The sequence below is a fragment of the Rhagoletis zephyria genome, unplaced genomic scaffold (assembly GCF_001687245.7).
Source record: "Rhagoletis zephyria isolate East Lansing unplaced genomic scaffold, Rhagoletis_zephyria_1.1 Rzeph_scaffold_00064, whole genome shotgun sequence".
Classification (NCBI taxonomy): domain Eukaryota; kingdom Metazoa; phylum Arthropoda; class Insecta; order Diptera; family Tephritidae; genus Rhagoletis; species Rhagoletis zephyria.
The window spans coordinates 435385-459421 of NW_016157148.1; the positions used below are offsets into that span (position 1 = coordinate 435385).

The 24037-nt window shown below is 36.0% G+C and overlaps 1 protein-coding gene across 12 annotated transcripts in view; it reads right to left on the reverse strand.

Annotated features, from left to right (window-relative positions):
• The window catches only part of LOC108370922 (uncharacterized), a 63100-nt gene that overhangs the window by 35316 nt on the left and 3747 nt on the right, over positions 1 to 24037 (reverse strand). For 4 of the 12 annotated variants that reach the window (XM_017626405.1, XM_017626382.1, XM_017626374.1 and 1 more), the window contains exon 2: positions 8407 to 8854. The exons of 1 other annotated variant lie outside the window; for it this stretch is intronic. In XM_017626405.1, coding sequence (XP_017481894.1) covers positions 8407 to 8521 — 115 coding nt within the window. In that variant the 5' untranslated portion in view covers positions 8522 to 8854. The remainder of the gene's footprint in view (positions 1 to 8406; positions 8855 to 24037) is intronic. 7 more of the 12 variants (XM_017626434.1, XM_017626397.1, XM_017626441.1 and 4 more) reach the window with 4 other exon arrangements.

The following is a 24037-nucleotide window of genomic DNA, read 5'->3' on the forward strand; positions in this document are numbered from 1 at the left end:
AAAAACCAACAGTATTAGTTAAAAATACCCATAAATAGACTAAGTAAATCAGAAAAAAACGTATGTAATTTCGAAGTTAAGATTAAAGGTCCTCTGATATATCGTGTGTTTCAATCGATTGACGTATTCTCCAGATATTAACCACCAGAGTTGCTTTTTAAAAAATTTTGATTCCTTGTATCAGTTGCGAGGGCTAAAGATAAACTTTATTTTAATCTTTTATGACCAATTATTATTTACATAATCCTAAAATAACATAATATTACTATTACAAAACTATCAAATGGACTTTATTTTCCCCCATATAAAATTGACCCAGCCTAATGTACATGCATATTGACATGAGTACTAGGTAGATGCAGTACAAAGCATATGAACAAAGCATATATGTATGTACAATTGCATATATATGTTATATATATATACATATGATATATATATATATATATCTTTGGTTATGAGTGTTTACGTTGCATTGCATGCACTTAAATGCTTACGTTCGCGCATGCAGCCATACATATTACAGCTGCACATACATATATACATACTTATGCACGTGCAAGCTCCAAAAGTGCTTGAATGTATACGATGATGGATTTTCTGCTTGTGGTCTTTCCGTAAAGTGTGGCGAGCGCAGAGATCCTCCACCGCCCTGAAAGTGCAAATAGCCAAGATATAATACCTTTTTGACTTCTTACACATATTAACATACCTATTTACATAATATAAATAGCCGGCAAGGAGATTTGTTGGCTTTCAGATATATACATACATTTGTCTGTTACAATGCAAAACAACAAAAATTAAATGATTTTCAATTAATTAAACTAAATGGAACTCGATGGTTAAATCCATTGATTTTCCCTATGTATAGTAACTGGTGGCAATGATTGCAAGTGAAAACAAATTAATGCATGAATTGAAAGGCAACGGCAAAGCCAAAACAATAAAGCTTGCAGGCGATATACTGACGAAAGTAAGCTCTGCTTCGAGCATAAATATTCCCAACAAGCATGAAAAATAATTCCAACTTACAAGCAACTGCCGGCATTCTTCTAGTTCGGCGCTGTGAACGCCAAAGCCAAGTCCTTGTACTACTGTTTTTTTTTTTTTGTTGCCAAAGAAGCTTTCCTCTTCCTATGTTACCAGCATCGCCATCTGCGTTGTATGCTTTCAGAGCTGGATCGGATGCATCCATTCATTGCTCATCCTTCCTTAGTCTGCGGTATTCGCGGTCGCCGACATGCAAAGGCCAGCAAGTCATCTGCAGAATCATTTGCAATAACCGTCCTCATCCGATATACCAGGACGAGCATGACGCATGGCTTACACAGTACGTATTTGGACGATGATTGGACTCAGTTCAAAGTGACGATGAGCAAATACGCTGACTATTGGCAGGAGATACTTCGTCGTTCACCACCAGACTCATTCACTTTTCTTCCTACTTTGAAGAGGTAAAACAGACGTCGAATTGAATTGATTTTCCTCTCTTTTCAAAGATTTGTCACATTGATGAGATCTAATCAGTTCTTTAGCGAGAGGCTTTATTTTTTCGTACTATACAAGCGACATACATAGGTCTTAGTAAGTTAAGAATACCGACAACGATGTAGTTTGAATTCCAGAGCCACCTCATAGAAGAGGACTCCGTCATACTCGGCTGGGAGTTAAATAATCTACTCGTGATGCTGCTTTTCACAACATTTATAATCCCCAGGAACTCAGACTACATTCTTTGGCAAATCGTTTAGAACCATTCAGCACTGAATCGCTACATACCTTCGAAGAGGTATTGTGGCGCTGTGCAGATCAAATTGCAACCGGGTTGGAAGAATAAACGGTAATGGAATATGAAAAAATATGAATATATACATACTACATATATAATAAGAATGTGTACTGTATTTGTACTTCAATGTTATGGTCACCGTACTTATAACAGCAATTCAATGAACCTAGCCATCCAAGGGCCCTCTTTTATTTCCACAGTTAACAAATCAATTGGAAATTAAAAAGTTAAACACTCTACTAATAGTTGATTGGGTTTCTTTATACATTTATTTACAACAACAAATGCATAAGAGTACAATTAAAAAGGCTAACCAGCAATTGAAATGGATTTTTGAATTCCCACGCACGTCTGCAGGCTAAAATCGTCAGGAGGAACTACTTGGAAATATTTAAATGAAAAGATTTGAAAATACTTATGTATGTTGGCACCTATATACATATGTAAATAGGTATGTACTTACTATGCAATTAAATAATAAAGTATTTTCGCATACCTACACTGAAAACGAAATTTCATAAAAGGACTACGAAAAACTTTCGTAGTCTTGGTTTTTGTACAACGTTCGAAACATTCGTTTATAATATGAACCATTCGTAAATATAACGAAAGGACTTTCGTAAGATATTTTTTCAGTACAATTTACGAAATCTTACGTTTATTTTATGAAACACATTCGTATTTTACTGAACAAATCTGTGTACGAATAATTTTCGTAAAATTTTTGTATAGTTTTAAAATTTACGAAATCTACAATTCTGTATTCGTACAATTTACTTAACGTTTTGTACATAGTACTAATGCTGAAACATGTTTTCTTTTTTTTTTAATTCGTACAACATACGAATATTTTCGTACAATATACTAAATTAGCGACAGTTTAATATTTCATCATATTTTTATGTATTGCGTCTTATTGCGGAATTACTTGTTGGCTGCTGTGAGACGTATAATATAATTTAAAATGTTTTAAAAAGGAATTTTCTGGATAAAACTACAATACCATATTAAATATTAAAGTTTTAGATACATGATTTTAAGCATACAATGTTGTTAACATCGCCTACGCTGAGTTGCGCTGCAATGTGGGACTTCATAAATAGGCAATTTTGTCAGTCTATCTATCAACGGCAAGCAGAGGGCAGGAACAGACGCACTACTTAATGAAATTAAAAGTAAGTACTTGTATAATTTTACGCAGAAACTTGCCTTTCAGACGCCTTAAAATTTTCTTTGAAATTATAGTCGTTAGGCAATCAATCATCGAAGAAGCTGCGAATCTGCCAAGTACATCGACATAAAAATATCATAATGTTTAAGAAGGTAAAACCGGTATTTCAATATGCTTTATTTTATATCTTATTTTGTTTAATAAAAGTTTTGTTGAGTTTCATAATTTAACACTTTGCATCAATATACTTTATTGAATGAAGGCTAAACAATAAAAAAAATATGTAGTATAGAACCTATTCGTATGCATATAAATAAAATACTTCAGTTTTATTTTAGGTAAAATAACCTTTTTTATTAATTTTAAACTACAGTGTAGTTAGAAAATTTAAGTAAAACTTATTATTTACGACTATTATACTTGTAATATCTGCACTTCTTACGTAGAACGTATGGTTGGTTGCCTTTATTATTTACACTATAAAAAAAATAGCTCTAATTATAACACAACACTTTCATTATATTTTAATCAGTAATGTTAAGCGTTTTTGTTAAAATTAATGATACGAAACAAGCGCAGATTTGCGAAAATAATTTCGTTAAATAAACGAATTATTTTTGTGCATTTTACCAAAATTTTGTAAAAAAAAAACAAAGAAATAGCACGAAATTCTTTAGTAAATAGTACGAATACATGCGTAAAATATACTAAAGATCTTATGACTCATATTTTCGTAGTATGTACGAAAACGGTTATGTACAATCAACGAAAACTTTCGTGGCTCAAAATGACGAAAAATTTCGTAAGATATACGCAAATTTTCGTTATATTTACGCAGATTTTATTTTCAGTGTACAAACGTAGTATTGCCTATTTTATATCTGCACTTGTGGCGTGCAAACACATTGAGACAGTCGATTTTAATTTAGTTAATTGGCCAACTCTTATGTTGCACCTCAATTATGTATCTGTAAAGAGTATATTTACATAGGTGTGTATTCAGGTGGACTAAATTGTAAGTGCACCGAGTTTGTAAGAACGCAAACCGTTATTTTGTCAATATGCCGAACTGCGTTTTCAACTGTGAATGGAGCCACTTTTCTTAAAAAAAAATGTTGTTGGACTACATATGTGCCAATTTTTTTTTATTTTTGGAATGTTTGCGAACGCTTTACTTTTCTTCTTCTTTATTACTTTTGCACTCCTTTTGTACTTTCGGCTTTCGGTTGCATTCCCTATGCCAATTAAATCATTGCTCACACACGCTCTAAATAAGTCGAAAAGATGAAACCACTTCTAATTCCACAGCTTGACAATTAGTCGCAGCTAAACGCACCAACGAACATAACTACCCGTTCATACACACTTACTGCCACTTGCAGTTTCAAATGTATACAAGTAATAGATAGTGTAGTTAGCCGGGTGCCAGCGCGAGCATGCGTGAGTACTTGCGACAGTGCGGTATATACAGTATGTCAGTGTCCGTGTGGTAAGACCAGATGCTGAACTGGAAACCGCAAAACCGGATCCAGTAGCTGTTTTCCGGCTACTGACACTGCTGCTGCCACTGCCAGTGCCAAGTCGTGCAAATGCAAATTAATCACCAGTATTTTGGTTTCTTTTTCAGTTTAATGTGTGTAAGTAGTAAGTCTAGTCTATCGCACAGTGTTCATTTGAAAGTAGAGATGCAATTGTGAATCCTAATGTTGGTTTATGATCTGTGCCTTACATGCACTTAGATATACATCCGACATTCAAAAAACATGAATTTTTATTATTTATTTCGTTTTTTTCTATAAACTTTCATCTGGAAATCAATGGTGAGTCAGTAAGTACTGACCAGCGGTGGGGCCATAGACGGAAAATAGAAGGGATATTTTTCTATTAAATATACATGGCATCAGGCCACTCTCTGGTACCTAGAAGGCGAGATACACAGTGTGTCTGATCTGCGAGTCATTTGTGTACATGTTGACTCGTCTGCGACTACACACAGTTGAATCATTCGGAGTCATCACGTGAGTCATGTCGAGGTAACTAACACATATTTATTTTCACAAACTCATCCAAACCGACTCGCGAGTCAGGCGCATGGTGTATGCCGCCTATAACTATTCGCATCCGACTACGATTGCACATGCAACGAATATGAAGATAAGGGGACGATAAGACGCCATGCAGCCTAGAATGGGCACTGAACTCCTTCTCAGCCGAGGGCTGTGGGATGCGACCATGCGCACTCCAAGAAGTATAAGCCCATTAGCCTAATAACGTTTCCTCAGAAAACCCCACAGAAATTGATAGATGCGGGCACCAAAAGAAACGTAACGCTTTCAAAAGCAAAGGAGAAAATCGAGAGTTTCATCGATGGTCAACAAACTAGAGGTTAGCATCATTGCATAAAATACGGATCTAGTACTCTTCACTAGGAAATACAGCATCGGTCATATATCCTCTTCTGTGTAGCTTAGTAGTGGATGAACTCCTGCAACTTCTCTCTAACAATGTCATCCGCTGCCAAGGCTATGCAAATGACATGTTGTTGTTGTTGTTGTAGCGGCACTACTAAGCCCCGCCTTTTCGGGTCTACGTTCAATCATTTTCGTCAAGCTCAACTAACGGGAGGCCCAGGAAACGAGCTGTTTCGATAAGTTCGGACCAGAGGGAGAGGGGTGTTAGCTGAGTCGGATTGAGCTGGCATGTAAAGAGGTGGTTGGTGCCGTAGGGGGACTCTCCACATGCCGGGCACTCATTGGGGATATTGGGGTCGAGTCTGGACAGGTAGCTGTTGAGGCGGCTACAGTATCCAGACCGTAATTGCGCCAGGGTAACGCGGGTCTCTCGTGGCAGTTAAAGCTCCGTCTCTTCCACAGGTGGTGATTGGGCTCGTATTACGGCATAATCACTATTGCTTTGGGAAAATTTTAGAGTACCCTCTGTGACATAATTCAAAGGAGTTTAAGATTAACCAAGAAATGGTTAGCCCAATTAAGGCATAAATTCAGCTAAAACTGCCATCGTTACCTTCACTAGGAGAAGAGCCCTACTGGGCATGAGGGACATAACCTGGGGGTGGCCGCGGTCAGCGGCTCTAGCGAACTTTAGTATATAATCGTAAGTTTTTATAAATAAACATGTGGATTCGATTACCTCCAAGTCCTCGAAAACTTGAGCAGTGTGTAAGCGTCTGGCAGGAAATACCATGATAGTAAAAAGAATTGTAATTAACCTATGAGGCGGTAGTTGGAGTTTCAAGAACCACCCAGGCCACGGTGACACAGTCTTCACCAAGCTACAACGACTGACATGTGTATGCACAACGGGGACAATGCGCACATGTCCAATGACAGCGCTGGAAGTAATTCTCGAACTTCAGCCTCTTCATATAGCCATAGAGCAGCTTGCTAAAAGAACTCTACTAAACTTCTCTAGAGAGGGATTTGGAAAAGGAAAAGTCATATCCTTTAGGAACATGGAAAAGTTAGTTAGTCGCTCTCTCTAGTGATATTTCCTAGAGAGGATATAGAAGGAACCATTATCTTTGAGAAGATTTACAATAGAACTATGCAGCAAAGCAACTTGGAGCACCTCTGCCATCGATAGACTGCTACAAGCTAGCACCATGCACTGGCACATAGACGGCTCGTAAACTCCGAAAGAAATAGAGGCAGGAATCTTCAGTCCCACGATTAAGATCTCTGCTTCTATGGGGTAATGTGCGAGCATTTTTCAGGCGGAGGTTTACGCCATTATTATGTGTGCGGAGCATATCCATGATACATTGACGATACCGAAACGAGAGGATCATATTCTTAAGCGATAGTTAGGTAGCGCTAAAAGTTCTCTTTTGATGAACTTTTTTTTCTTTGAGTGCATCGAGAAACTTAATTCTCTTGGTAGGCAAAACAACAAAAATTATAGGGTAAAGAGACGGCAGACTGTCTCGTGAGAGAGGCGGTGGCCACCACTCCAGTTGGACTCCAGCCGTTCTTGGAAGTAGGGTCTAATATTTTCAGGGAAGAGCTCAGGAAGGAGAGGAACGCACTACACTAAGAAAAGAGTTTGGTTACGTCAACTAAATATGTATATATGTATGTAATATGGGTATAACAATAAGAGGTTTCAATAAGAGATACCAAAACTTAATTAACCTCGCAAAGGAGAAACTTAGAATACTAATAGATATCCTTTCAGGACACTACTGACATTGCACGTAGTCCACAGCCTTGAGGATTGCAAATACCTCAGCTTGGAAGACCGGAGCATACTCCCCAAGAGGGAAGTGGACTTTATCCCCATTAACTCCGATGATGACCCCAGATCCTTACCCAGAGTCAGGTTTGGAGCCATTAGTGAAGATTCGACAAATTGTGAGTTCGGGCTCAGTGCTGGCATTAAACCAACGTCTCAGAAAATTCAACATTATAGAATCTCTTCAACAATGGTAATGGTGGCGAACTATCCGGGGGAATTGAAAAGACTCAAGTGGTCAGATCTCTGTCGCCAGCAATTTCCGCCTCACCCCATTCAGTGTTATATCTACATCCATCCGCTTCTGTTCAGTCTACAGGTGGCCTCTATGGCTTTCCAGACACAAGGTGACGGTAATTGCAACAGTGCGTCAAGAGTAGCAGCAGGCGTTGTAGAGAAATCTCCCGCACATAGCGACTGTTTTTAGAAGTTCAGCAAGCAGACTTCCCACGCTATTGATTGAGTGTCTGCTCCAGCATAGTTTGAATTGTGTGTTAAGCGTAGATATTAGAGTAATTAAGGGTGATAAGAAGAGAATCAAATACCAGGCATCAGAGCAAGGAGGAAAGCACACCACCCTGAGGACAGCCCTTGTTTACTCCGCACGTGACATATTGCCCCACTTCTGCCTGAATCCTGATGAGCAGCTGCGCTGGCATTGAACGAAAACAAAAAAGTTAAGTCCAAATTTGAATTCCTTCACCCCCAGAATTGTTTTTATACCGAAAAAGTTATACCCCTGTTTTTTCTTTGAATCCAAAAAAAATATTTAGAGGTCGCTCAAAGCGAAACACACATTTTTTTGTAGAAATGGTATAGAATTCGTGAAAATCAATATTTTTCGATAGCAAAACTCTGTTTCGCTTCAGTAGACTTCCAAGCCCAATTGTTTATTTAACCATTTTTTAACATGAGCATATTCACTATTTTTATAGGTCCCCCCAAAAACCACCAAAAATGCAATGGGGGACCCATAAAAAATCTTTATTTAGTATTAAAACATGGTAGAATAAACCATTCGCTATTATTATTCAAAGTCTCCTAAAAAGAAACGGACCTATAGAATATAGTTACTAAGAATAAAATGGTTAAATAAACAATTAAGTATTATTTTTCTTTGCACCAACCTAATGAACAATCATACATACATAGGTATAGGTCATATAGATAATTTTAAATGATTTTAACTTACCAACAACATAAAGTGCTATCACAAATGCTATGCCGTTATCGTTGAAACCTCGACATCCGCTTCTTCGACTACCATTGCTCCAGACTGTGGGTTTCCTTGAGAATAACGACATCATTTTAGGTAATTTATATCAATCGCTTTGCTGACGATTTTCACGTAGAGTGTGAATTGTTGTAATCTATGTAGTGCACCCAAATGCGTTTGTAGCGTAAGCACACAATTTTTTTACTTTTTCTTTAACTTTATTTTGCACTTTTTAATGTATGTATGTATTGCAGTTACTTAAATCTGCTGTTATAAATTAGTTTGGTGTTAATTTTATTTTCATTTCAATGTTTGTCTCTTAAATAATATTTCTGAAGCACAACTTAACGAAGTGTTTTATTTCTTCAGCTTCCCTAGCAGATAAGAGTTCGTTCTTCTATCTACTAATTGTACAAGAACTAAACTAAAGAAAACAAAAAAAAAAATCATTATTTCTAAATTATAACAAATCACAAAATGCAGCCAACGCGAACTTCACCTGCGCAACTACATACATACATAGTATGTAAGTACATATGTATGTATGTATGTATGTGTGTTTGTATAGAAAACAACCGTTTATGAAAACAAGCAAACAAAGTGGAATGAACTGAACGCTCACCCACATGCCCCCTATCTTCAATGGGCCCCATTCATTTTCTTTAGCAACACCGCAAATTACGCGTGCACTTAGCGATGGTTACTGTAGACACCCAGTCAGAAATTTGGTCATGTATGACTTAGGACGTATACAAAGATGCATGCAAACGCTTGTACGCAAGTATGCATTCATAAAAACAACATCCCAAAGCCAGCGGGCTGATCATACTTGCGCTCTCAGTTTGAGCTTAAAACATTCTTCTTTGGTATGTACAAACGGATGCATGACTTTCCTAGGATATCGCCATGGAAAAAAAGATGCATCCTGGAATGCATAGAGCCTAAGGCCGATGATACATTCTTGGGTATGCAAGGACTATACATTATCCGTTCGCTTACATAGCGATGCATCTTTTCGCTCAACCATAGTTGGTAGAAAAACTTAGTGTATTCCCATTTTCCCACTGGGTATTTGTCGAAATTAAAAGTGAGTGCAAGTACGGAAGATGTCGATTGATGAATATCAAACTGCTTGTACATCACCGCATTCTTAAGAGGTAGCAACAACACAATAAGAAATTTGCATGGATCAGCGTGTTCTTATTTGACCGCCAGCGCTGCGCATATATGTACGTATGCACATTAGAGTGGTCCACATTTTTAAAAATATTTATTGAAATCAAAAAGTATTTAGAGGTCGGTCAAAGCGGTAAAAGTTTCCATATATTCAAATGGGGAAAAACAGCTTTTCGTAGAAATAGTATAGAATTCAATATTTTTCGATGGGATGTCTTTGTTTCTCTGCAGTAGACTTCCAATAATTACACCTTATTGTTTATTTTACCATTTTCAAACACTAACGATTTTTTATGGGCCCGCCATTGCATATTTTGGGGTTTTTGCGGGATTTATAAAAACAGTTGCTATTCAAAAATCGTTAAATAAACAATCGGGTATTATTAATGAAAGTCTCCTGAAGAGAAACAGAGTTGTCAGATCGCAAAATATGGATTTTCAAGAATTCTATACAAAATTTACGAAAAATTGTGTTTTCGTTTTAAGCGACCTCTAAATATTTTTTGTTTTACAAAAAAAAAAGCAGGGGTATAATTTTATCGGTATAGAAAAATTTTCGGGGGTGAAGGCTTTAAAATTTTGACTTTATTATTTTTGGGCAACCCTTAAGTATATCATCGAATTTTTTTTAATCACGTGTTAATTTGACAGTGACAGCACTTTCCAGCGAGAAATCTTGGCAAAAATTCAGTGTCATATATTGCGGAATGAAATAAATCAGAGACATAACTGTTATAAGGAATATAAAAAAAAAATAAAAAAAATTGTCCATAACTATTAAATTGTAGAAATAAGATTTTGTTACTTTACATAATAGTTATTTTTAACTCAAAACAAGTTTTGCTCCCCTGTATGTACGTGTTATTCGTAATATAATCTTTTTTCCGTCGCTCATAACTTTTATTTTCGACTTTTTTGCTTTTACGATGCTCAGTGAGAGTTATTCTCAAGAGAAAATCTTTTCCTTTACTCACAACTTTCTGCTGCTATTTACACTTCATCATGTGGTTGTTGTTTTTGTAACAGCCCCAAGCTCAATAAAATTGTTTCGAAGTATTTGTTTTTACGTTGCCTGGTAAGAGTTATTTTAAATGAAAATTTTTTTCGTTGTTCGTAACTTTTATTTTCGACTTTTGTTTTTTTATTTACGTTGCTTAGTAAAAGGTTTTTTTCGAAGCAAATTTGCTTTCCGTTGCTCAAGACTAGACGTAAGAATATAAGTGTGTTTACATGTGTCAAACTAACTTCAAATTTTTGGTTTATGCTGATAATCCATTAAAACCCTATATGGCCAAGTAGCTTAGGGGATGCGATAGTACATATAGTATTTGTATTCTAACAATTTAAAAATTGATTAATATAAGTACATATAGGTACAAAATTTGAGAAAATGTTTCATGAATTTGCGGTGATGCGCAATAATATCAATTGAACTGATGTCAATTGACGTAAATTCACTTTTTTAAAGGAATTGATGTCAATGACATTAGCATACAGACAAAAAGTGAGTTAATGTCAGAAGACTTGTGGAAATAATATCATTCACATTAGTTCATTTCGGAGAAGATCAAAAAAATATATATATTTTTTTAAGACATGGTTGAAAAATGTGTCCTCAGATAGCGACGATTTGGAGCGGTCGTATCATTGGCCATTTTCCTTTGAAAATCCTTTGGAAACGCCATTTCGGTCAACGGTAAGAGCTACAGAGGCATAATAAACTATATTTTGTGACCGGAAATTGAAGACATGGACATGGATAATCTTTGGTATCAGCAGGAATGTGTGCCATGCTTTACAGTCCATGCCACAATCAATATTTTCCGCGCCAAGTTTAGTAATCGTGTTATCTTGGCAATGTCAATTTTCCCCTAGTAACTGCGATTTCACGCGGTTAGACTTTTTTTGTAGAGTGCCGTGAAGGACCGACGTTATGCGAACAATCCATTATCGATTCATCCCCTTAAGGCGAATATCGCGCAAGCCAAACGTTAGATAGAGTTAGAAACTGTCACCAAGGTCTTGTAAGACTGGGTTAACAGGATGCGGTACTGCGAATCCAGATGAGGCAGCCACATGAATGAAATTGTATTCCATAAATAACGAAAATTTGTTCTCTTTCAAATAAAACAGTAATATACCGAAAAAGATTTATTTTATTTTTTTAATTTTTTAAAAGAAGCCACTATATAAACTACCCTATAGATACTTGTACACAGGGGAACACATTGCCTCAAACTTGGTACGTCTATATTTACATAAATGTTTCTTTATACACAAAAAGATTGTAAACAATATGCAGAATATGTAAAGTCATTCGTAACAACCAAGAATATAGTTTTTCATGGGTATAATTTAGCAAAACTCCAAAAATCGGACAACGGAAAGATGTGCCTCGAAAGGCCCTAAAAACCCACAATTTCATGCAATTTTTCACAAAGTGGTCAAAATTGCCTATAAGTCAGTGGGAATTTTTAAGATATTTTAATGGCACTTGGCATCGCCCTGGGCAAAAAATGCATTTGAAATGTGAAAAGGGTTGTTTTATTGATTATTTTTTCGATTACTATACATTACATTTTCCCAATGGGTTATTGAGGTTTTTTTGAGAAACAGCCGTGAGGCCTTTTGAAAAATTCAATATGGCGTCTCAAATATGGCATCTAAACTAAAGAACTATGGGTAAATTTTTTTTTACCCGACCGCACTTGTGCATTTTGTTCACATAACGGTTGTTTGTAACAGCCAAAACGAATCGAGATAGATATAGACAAATGTATACATAAATGCTCAGAATTAATAGAGAAGTCGATTAAGCCATGTCTGTATGTCCGTCCGTCAGTCCGTCTGTCCGTCCGTCCGTGTACACGATAACTCGAGCAAAAATTGTGATATCTCACCGAAATTTGGTATGTAGGTTTCCATTGATCCAAGGTAGGTTCGTATTGAAAATGGGCGAAATCGGACAGTAACCACGCCCACTTCCCATATAACGGTAATTTCCAAAATACGAAAACTGCGATACTGCCCACTTATGGTTACATGTGTATATCTTGGTAACCGCTGCACCAATTTCTTTCAAACTTGGCACAGTTGTTGGTCTTGGTACGGCATACTAATTGGCCGAAAATTTAAAAAATCGGACAATAACCACGCCCACAGCCCATATAACGGTAATTTAGAGAAATACAAAATCTTCGATAAATCAGTAAATATTAAAGATAATTTATTCAAAATTGATGCTTGCAACAATTATTTACCAAGAAATACGTTTATGGTAAAATTTTGGAAAATGGGTGTGGCACCGCCCACTTATGATCACATATAAGTATATCGGTAACCGTTCAACCAATTTGTACCAAACTCGGTAATTTTATTGTGCTTGCCACATAAAAGCAAAACGTTGAAAATTATTGAAATCGGACTAAAATTACGGCCGCTTTTCATATAACGGTAAATTTCATAAATGCTTGAAACTGCAATATTTCGAAATTTAAGTACGCTAATTTACTCAGGGGGTATCAATCCCCGGCTTACTATCTAGCGGTAGGTTTCGGAAAGGTCAAAAAACATATATTTAATACTTGCGCCAGGTATTTAATGTTCGGCTCCGCCCGAACTTGAGACTTTCTTACTTGTTAATTTTTATTTTAAAGCATTGACAATATAATGAAATAATTTTAAGGTTTTCGGAACTACATATATTTAATATATATATGTATACTTTTCTTTATTTCATTTAGTTTTTACAAACTTTTTTTCGTTTTTATTTCTTTTTTATTTGAACTTTTAGATTTTATTGTTTGCGGACTTTCAGCCAAAGTTAGTTAGTAGATTTTTTCAATTAGTTTTTCAAAAGACACAAATGAATGCTCTGACTTTTGTCTTTCGAAAGACTGTAGTGAGTTAAAAGACAGTTGCCAGAATTGCCCTATTATAAAATAAGCTTAAACGCCAAAACCGCTGGGTTAAACCGAGCTAAAACTATCAAAAAAAATAGTCAAATCGTTTGTAAAATACTAGAAAAATATTCATTTCAGAAAATTTTTAATAGCGACACATAAATGTATTAAATCTTTATCTATTGTTATCGATATTGTTTACAAAATATAATTAAATATTGTGTATATGCATCGACATCAATCGGTTATCATAGTGTCTATCTATGTCAATATCAATGCTATAGCATATCGGTATTCATATCGCCCCCTTATCTCAATCGTAAAAGATAAAATCTGTATTTTGCTTTTGCTGTCCCTGCCGTTATTAAGTTTTTAGTTGTTAAAGGCTTAGCTTGGATCGGACTTGACCAAAATGAAAACAAAGACTTTTCTCATAAAAAAATAGAGAAAGTACCATTTTGTGAGTGTCCTTAAAGCAGAAATAACATACTAGTTAGGTAAAATACATATTTATACTTTTTTGGAAATATTGTTTAGAGTTTAATTACAACAACAAAATATCCTTCGTTATTTGTTATTCCAACATTCTCTTCAATTGTAGGATTTTATTTTTGTCACTTAATGTGAAATGTTTAACGCAAAATCCTCAGGGAAGCACGTTTAGAAAGTGTCAGTTGCCCAGCTATGCTTTGCTTACTGCGCAATCAAGGCAATCATCATTTGGACACTTTTAATGCTTTCGCCTTATCCCTTTAAGCGGCACATTGGCATTTGTTGGCAGCGGAAAACAGTTGTGGTGGCAGCAGAATGAATGAATGAAAGAAATTCTTAGTTTTTTCCCTTTTTTGTCCAAATGCTGTATTCAATTTGCTCTTTCGTTATCCTTCTGCTTTCACCGACCTTTTCAAATAGTATTAGCAAGTGTGTTTATGTAGTAGTAGTGTGACAACAAAAGTTCAAAAACTCTGAAAGTTCCCAAGAGATCCATAGCATTAGTCTTTTAGTCGCTATAATATTTTGGTGGAAAATTGAAATTTATGTTTGCTTATTTTTTACTTCTCTTTTTAGTATGGGCGGCAATTGTAATAACCTTTTAGTAAAACAAACTGGTCCCAATTTTACGTGGAAAAGTCAAAATTAATTTGGAACTGTGCTTTAAGACTGGTTTTCACTATGTCATATTTTGACGCCAAAATTTGGCGACATATTTTGACACATCTTTACCCCCTGTATCCATAGCTTTACCGGTGATATTATGGGCCAAAAACAGAGAGATAGCCGATTTAGCAGCGCATGTACCCGACTAAAGACCTGTCCTGATCCAAATCAATCGATAAAGCGCTTTTTAATCCCATTTGACAATGTGTTTTCACTTATTTGACGACAAATGCCACCGAATTTGACATAGTGAAAATCAGCCTTTAGGTATGTAACTACAATTGACACCCACAAATGACTTCAGTTTAAATCGGTAATGGTTTCGTAGTACTCTTAGAGTGTGAGGATCATTGGCATATGAGGGATACGCATACTTGAGTAGGTATAGTAGGTACTTGCATACCTACAAGTTTAAGTATTCCTTGGAGCCCACGTAAAGCAAAACTGATTTAAATTTCCTTCATTGGAGGCATCAAAAACTATAGTAAATTCGCTGAACTACATATTCCTGATATACATACATACATACATACTTTGCATAAATATGTGTGGTCATCTGCCTCTACTCTCAATTACGGTCATAAATGATTAATATGGAACTACTCTTTATTGGTCAATGCCCTAATTTCCATTGCAATTTCTTCATTAGTCCGTAAAATATATATATATATATATATATATATATATACATACAAATGTGCATATATTGCATTAGTGCAAGCATGCCTCCATTTATACCCAGTGGGAAAATGTAATGTATAGTAATCGAAAAAATAGTCAATAAAACAACCGTTTTCACATTCGATAATGCATTTTTTCCCCCCGGGCGATGTCCCAAGAAAAGTGGGGCATTCAATTTTGTATTACCTAGTATCGAGAAATTAATACGTTTTAATATGAAATTTTTGGAACTTTTTGAATACATAGTTAGCAGTAATATTATCGAGAACGCATAAGAAATATATTATATTATTTATCACGCATGTAATGCATTACAACTTTTCCGACTGGGTACTTTGCCCAAGTTTTCCCGCTTACATTTTTCGAATGAGTTCTATGTGGTTGAGAAAAGTAATAAACTTTTGACTTTGAAAGAGATTGGCTCCTAATAACACTTACAAATATGTATATATGTACACCTATATACATACATACCAACATTCACAAAAATATCATACATATTTACATATATATGTACATAGTAGCATGAGCATCACTGGGCAGTTTTTGGTTAATTACTTTATTCGGGTTGAGGGTATCTTTTTTTACACCGTCGCTCGCGTCATAAAGTAAATTGTTTATGAATCTACGCAAGCAAAGCAGCCCTGTACCTGTAATATATATTTAGGTACTAGCCACAGGAATGCGCGTAACTACTTGGTACCCTTTCAATTATATGAATTAACGCAAATTCTAATTATTGTTCGCAAAACAGCGGCCATGAACCTGTCTGTGCAGTGAAGTGAATGCGTCTGAGTTTTACACGGTGTGACGCGATAAGGAAAATCAAATTTATTCTCAACTACTCGTAACTGAGTTTTAATCAAGGTGTATTAAACAAGGTGTGATTGGTCACTCAGGAAGGCTCTCTTTTAAGGTACTATTATGGCAAAAAATATAAACAATCGATTCAAAATTCTTACAAAATTTTTTCAGTTTGACTTTATAAGAGGGTTCTTGTGAGAGCAATGTCAAATTCAATAACACTTTGTTGAATAAATTTTGGTTCGAATGTAGGAAAATGTTTGAAAAGGGCACAACAGTAAAATCAGCTTTATTATTACAATGTTTACATTTTCATCAAGAAACCAAGTAAAATTTATAGAATTTTCTATAAAAAGAGGTGAAGCCTTTTTCAGTGGGGCCAATGAGGAGGCCTAATTATTATTCGTTTGTCCTTTAGCAAAATGTGTTGCAAGAATTGAATTCTATTAAAAAATATACTTTTCTTTTTGAAGCAATAAACCCTAAAAATTTAGACAAAATTAAAGTACAAAAATTAGGCTAAAATTATGTATTTCTTCTTAAAAGTATAAAATCTAAAAATTTCATTAAATAAAGAAAGCAATAAATAAAAATTTAAATAAGAAAAAATAAGTGCCTAAAAATTACATAATATACAAGTAATTTTTAGCAAAATTAAAAACCGACTTACAAAAAAAAAAATATATATATATATATATTTCATGATCCAATGATCGGATCTAAACCAGATTAGTATGGGACCACCTGAGACACTACCTTTCCGATGCAAAAAGAATTATCGAAATCGGTTGACGTGGTCCAAAGTTATGCGGTAAAATACATAAAAAAAAAACAAAAAAAGACTTCCTTTTTTGGAAGTCGGTTTAAAAAGGCATTATTTTCATTTTGAAACAATAAGAAAAACTAAAAATGTAGAGAGTTCGCACACAACACGGCGATCGTTCTTTGAAGTTTGGTAAGCAGATTTCCGCGATGAGTGTCTTTTCCACCCCAACACAGCTGCATAGCTGATAATGAGTCTAATCATGGAACTATGGGTCCATAGAATTCCTCCAGTTGACAAACCGCACATCTTATCAAAGACCGGCTTACATTGCCAGAACGCAGCCGGCATGCAAATCATCATTGTCGGGATCGGGAAAACTTCGGTTCAACGTCATTAGTGCCGTTACCTTTGGCCAAAAAAATCATCATCTCAAGCGGCGATGCTGATTTTTGGATGAAATCTTATATTTTTTTTTTTAATGCGTCCAAAAAAAAATATAGATACTGCTTGATGTCGATTTTCGGCCGCCACCCAAAGTAGCTGAATCCTGCATCCTCGAAACCCTAAAAAATGCATTTGGGGGCCTATAAAATGAGTTAATATTAAAAAATGGACAAATAAAGAATTCGCTGTATATTTTTGTTCGATATAGAAAAATCCTACGAGGTGAAATCTTCCGACGTTACTTTGTTTGGACCACCCTAATGTACATAAAGTCAGCGGCAAAAATATGCATACCCCGATTTTCCGTACTAAATTCTTATTTTTTTATAAACATAAAGTTCATTCGACAGCGAAACACCCAAGAATCAAGTGAATTTGTATTCATTTTTTATATGAAAAAAGGTAAGCAACACCCTCAGAGAAAAAAAAAATCTCAAAAATCAACAGTGATCTTAAGCGACTCGAAAATTTCATTTTATTATACTTAAACAACACTGCATACTCAAAATTTTTCTAAGAAATCGAATTAAAAATTTTAAAATATCGATGAAAATTTCTTGCATTTTCCGAGCTCTAAATAAAATTGAAAAAAAAAATATGTTTAAGATTATATTATCACAAGCAATACGAAAAATTTTGCATGAAATATATGTATGAATAAATTAAATAGGGAAAACGTCAGGGTGTGCATATTTTTGACGCTGACTGTATTTACATCTGTATACTTTTTTGCCAGATATTTGTTGACTTTATTAAATGCTTTACGAGAAATTAATTACCAGTTAATACTGAAGAGTATATTTAAATAATCCAATCGAAAACAATTTTTTAGTAGTAGTCGCCTTAGCAGTGAAATTACTGCAGGTAACAGCCCAGACGTACCTACTTATGCCTAAATGGCTCTAAATTGCAGATTTTGAAGCATTCTTGGTTCCACAATGGTTTTAACGAATGCATACTACATATGTATATTTCTTTTGTTATCTCGATATGACAGCTGCTATGCAAAGTTGAAAGTTGGCTTTCCAATAATTGGGTGTTGTTATTTTTAAGAATTGCAGCTGAATGCAAAAACATACATATGTACTTCAAACTGAATGCAAGGTGTTTGTATATATGTAAGTACGTACATTAGGGCGGGTCAACTTGTATGGGAGATTTTTTTGACTAACTATGTCATATAGCGCATAAGTATTCTACGTATAATTGTAAGCAAACTTGCTCAAGAAAGGTTGGCTCTGAAATCAATTTAAAGTTTGCTAAATTGCAAAAATAGGTTGAAAAATAGGTCGAACTTCGAACCACTGAACCGAACCGCATCGATTATTGGAGTGGTTTGCAGCCCTGTAAAGAAGTGCTTAAATTTTTTTAAAAGGCGTGCTATAAAGGGCTTTTTGAGGAATCCATTTCTGCACTTATCTCTTTCATAAAACTTCCACCAGAGCGCGTAACATTGAATATTTTCACATTTTCTTCGGAATTTATTTTCGAAATTTGGCAAACTCCAAATTGACTTTAGACCGATGATTAAATTAAACGTAGAATCCTCCTATGCTATACGCGCATAGTCATAAAAATTGACCCGCCCTAATGTACATATTTGTATAATATTTGCATTCTTTTCCCGATACTCCACATGCTCATATGCAATTTTTAATTTTTCGCATATGTGCGACTATTTACATACATAGAATGCATGTATGTACATTAGGGTGATCCTCAAAAATCAAATGAGCGAATTTTTTTTCAGTCTCACCCCTTCAATCGGTAATACCACGGTCACAGATATCACATACAAAATTTTGGTACCGATTGGATACGGTTAAGGCGTGTCGCACAGGGGCTTCAGATTGCTCTATAGAGACCAGTGTTGCCAAAAATTTTTTTTATTTTTTACCAAAATCACTGGAAAAAGTTACCAAATTCAACAAAAAATTACCAAACTTATTTTATGTGCAGCACTGTACAAATTACATATCGATGCCTTTCTGCATCAAAATGAAAATTTTGAAAAAATGTCGCTTACGTTATTTTGGCAGTTAGGGCTCGATATGTCTGTACATATGTATATCCGAGGATACCTAGCTTTTCAGGCAATCAGCGCTCCATTAACCTAAAATTTTTTCGAGAGTTTGTTGAATTTTTTAAATATTGAACAAAGTTTGAAATTTGAATTTTTTTGAGTTCTGTTAAAGAAAGAACAATATTTTTATAATAAATAACCAAAATTAAATTACAAAAAAATAACATGTTAAAACTTATCAAAATATGGTGCGGTTATAATTTTTTCGACCACTGTATGTAATATATATAAATATATCAAAAATTCAACGCTTGAAGGAAAGCTTTCGACTCACACATAGACAGAGTGAAGTCCCCCGCTGAATGCCGTAGGTTTTTAACGAGAACGTACATATTTGCGTAGAATTCTACTGATATATATAGTTGCCGGGTACACCGGAAAATTGATGGTAATTGAAAAGCTGACGGGCTAACAGGGAAAGGTAGGGCCACCCAAAACCTTTCCTGGAAGGACACGGTGGATATACTTAGCAATAGCCACTTTCAAGCGGTTTGTTAAAGAACAAACCATCCTAGTAGACAAGGAACGCAGGAGTAACTTTCGCCTTGCCTTTCGAGAAAGTTACCAAATTGAAAAATAAATTACCAAATTACCAAACTTCATAAATAAAGAAAAAAATTACCAATTTTGGTTAAAAATTACCAAAGCGGTAACGCTGATAGGGACTCAATTTGGGTATGCGTTTGCAAAAAAATTAAAATTAATTGTTTTGCAAACTCATATCCAAAATCTTTACTACTGTAGTCGAAGATATCACATATGTCTAAATCTTGGTCCCGATTGGAGTCGGTTAAGGCGTGTCGCAATGGGGTCCAAGGCCAGATACTCCATGGAGACTCAAAAAATTAAAAATATATATTTTTTTATTTGATACCCAAAATCGATACTACCAAAGTCGAAGATATCACATAAAAATGAGGTCCCGATTGGAGTCGGGTAAGACGTCTTCATAGGGTAATCTGAACCTTGGCCCCTGTGCGACACGCCTTAACCGTCTCCGATCGGGACCAAAATTTGTATGTAATATCTGTGACCGTGGTGTTACCGATTGAAGAGGCGAGAATGGAAAAAATCGCTCATTTGATTTTTTTAAGGACCACCCTAATGTGCATACAAATGTGTTTACGCAACTAGTGGATAATCGGATTGATAATCATTTTTTTGCCGCCGGTGTTGTGGAACCAGTTTGTAGCAACTAGTATTTACAAGTAGTATGTGGATAAATTCTTGACGCTCTCAACAATCAGGATGGGGTGTGATTTCTTTGTTCATTTAAATTCAACTGATTGGTTATTGGGTACCATTAACTACATAAGCACTTGCCCAGAGGTAAACGAATTTAGATAAGAAACATGTTCGCCTTAATACACCGTATACATGTAAACATACATATGTATGTATGTGCATATGAATGTATGTATGGATGTAATTGGACGAACGCATGAAATGCCATAACTTAATGTCAAAAGTCAAAATAATTTATACAAGGCGAATTTATATAAGGTGCTGTTACTAGCTCAGCTGATTTTGTGTATGTGTTTCGCCGCACGGCTTCTGATATCAAATTGAAAAATTTTGTTTGAATTTCTACACACACTCTTACAGATTTTGACAGTTTACGCCGCCAAAGCAAAAACAAAATACATGTAAATTTTTGTTTTTGTACTCCTGCTATCACCTTATATTAATTCGCCTTGAATTTATATATTTGGAGCAATTTATTTTATAAAGTAAACCTTCTCGACCAAACTTAAACATCGAAAAGTACGAAGTTAAAGTCGTACGTGGAAAAGTGTCTATTGGTTTCATAGAGAAGAGTTTTGGAGCGCTAAGCGTGGCGCTTTCCACTATCAACGAGTGTCAGCGCGCGCTATCCCCAAATCAACGCGGCGTTATTTTTGACGTTTTCTCATTTCCACTCGTTTCCTCTTTCGCTTTTTTGTCCTTTCCCTTTCTTTCCGTCTTCTGCATCCAACTTCAGCACATAATGCCTTTTCATAAATGAAAATTCCATTTGCTCGGCGCTAGCGCCGCATTATTGTGGGATGCTTCATAAAAATTGTATGGGCATGAGGATTTTTGACAGTTCCTTGGCGCTTGACGCACCAATTTAGGAATGACAGTTAGTCGGTTACAGCGCCAAACAGGAAGAAAATAAGTTAAAGAGCAAAATTGTCGCATTCAGAGAGAAGAGGCCCCAAGATGAATCCGGGATCGCCGTTATCGGCTGCTGGAATCGTTGGGGCGCACTTCATTAAAATTTAACACAGCGAGAATAAAGACATTCTTTTCCAACAGGACAGCGCACAGTGTAACGTCCCCATATAGTCAGCGAACAAAACTGGAAGGAGTTGTAGCAAATTAATGAAATTTTACACAGAGGACTTGCAGGTAAGCATTGGGAAAAATCTTAAATGTGAGGAGAATCGGATGAAGAACACGCCTACTTCCCATAGAACTGGAAACTTAAAACAGCGGTTTTATATACCAAATTTAGTCACATTGCAACCAAATTTTATATTTGTGCAAGATTGTGGCGGGCCTTGGACTGAAAAATTTGATCAATTCAGTTAAAAACATAGTTGTCTCAAGCATTTCTTTAATCACTTTCAAAATTCGTAAATGTCTTTAATTTTCTTTACCATTTTGTTGAAATAGCAGCAGGAAAAAGCAGAAGAATAAAACATCAAAATTTTGGGAAAATATTTCGGTTCTGTTTATACTCGAGTATTAACTGTCGATTGGCATTACAATTTTTCCAAATTTGTCTAGCTAATTTTTACTAGTTTTGGCCGCTTATAAAATATGACAAAAAGTTACTATTTCCATGGCAAATTTCAGTAAATTCGGATATCAATTACTACTTTTGCCACTGCTTATATAGGAGCCTGACAAAGTGAAGCGTTCAGCCTATGAAAGATAAACACAAGGCTAATAGGTTCGAAGCAGCACCTGCAACTCGTTTCATGGTTTAATGATAATTCTAATACCAATAACCCGTCGGCGCAAAGTAGTTACACATAGTTACATAAAATCCTTGAAAATATTGTAAGTCATATATGTAAATGTTCTCAAGTCTGAAAGGACTAGAAAGGACTATATATATAAAGATGAAAATAAATCCTACAAAACCCGATCACTCAATTTTACGTATTAATATTATTATTACGACGGGAGGTTTTCTTCCCCCCGCAAAACCTGCAGTCCATGTCCACAGAAAGCCCCAATTTCGTTCAGATGATACCTAACTTGCTGTGTCCTGTAAGAGTTCGAAGCCCCTCCCGGCTGAGTTCAAGGAGTATTTCTGAGTTACTTCTGGAAGGAGTTATGCATTTCTTTGATTGTCTCATTCCCTTTGACTTACGCCAGTGAGCAGCAATCTGAGATTCTTCCTAACTCCTAAGCAGTTCTGCAGTGTATCCTCTACATGTACCGCAGAAAGGCTCGGGACCATTCATGCCTTCGTTGCCTTCAAACCCTTCTTGCCCAGGGACTCACCACATCGTAACTCTATTATGAGCTTCTAGGCTGTTCAGAAGAGTTTTACAACTGCCCACAAGCCTTGTTTTCGTTCTAAATGAGTCTAAGGCTTTTAGTGCTGCCTGACTATCCGACATAATATTTATTCCGGCCCCGTTTGTCCGTCTACATTCTCGAACACAGATTTCGATTGCGAAGACTTCCGCCTGGTATATAGCTGGGTATGAGCCCATTGGCCGAGTTTTCTGGAACCTTGGTCCAACCAGGCCACCCCAGTATTCCCGTCTTCCATCTTTGATCAATCGGTATACCATACTTGGGACCCTTTTTCAATCATAGATATTATCGCTTCACAGCAGTCCCTTTTAGGAATTCTGACCTTGTAGGGCTTGTCAAAGGATAATTTCGGTAGTATAATATATGTGAACTTGATAGCGGGATCATCCAGAAAAGGCTTGAGCACATTAAGTGACCCCAAGGATCTCCATTCTTCATGCTGGTTACATTAGGCTGCCGTAGTTTGCTCCAGCAGCCCTCCTTTTCTATCAGAATAGATAGAGGAGGAATGCCGGCAATTATACCGCATCCGTTGGACAGGTGCGCATAGCTCCTCTGATGGAAACGCAGATCAAGCGGTGTAGCTCTCCCAAGGTGGCACCCGCACTTGCTTTCTTTGCTTTTGGCCACCAGGCTAGTGCCGCATATATGACAACGGGTTTCACGGCCGTACTGAAATACCATGTTTTACCATGGAGTCTATGGCAGGCATAAAACGCCCTTGTATCCTTGTTGGTAACGTTAAGGAGATGGGAATTCCAATTTAGCCTTTTGTCCAGAGTTACCCCCAAATACTTCGTCTGTTCTAAGAACTCAATTTCTGTCCCTGCCAAGGTGGGTTTAGTCAAGTTGAGTTTCCTTCTTTTGGTAAATGGGACAACGGTGGACTTGTGGGTTTTTATACCCGAGCGCACTTGTGCACAAGGGTATTATAACTTTGTTCACATAACGGTTGTTTGTAACAGGCAAAACGAATCGAGATAGATATAGACAAATGTATACATAAATGATCAGAATGAAAAGAGAAATCGATTAAGCGGTGACTGTCTGTCCGTC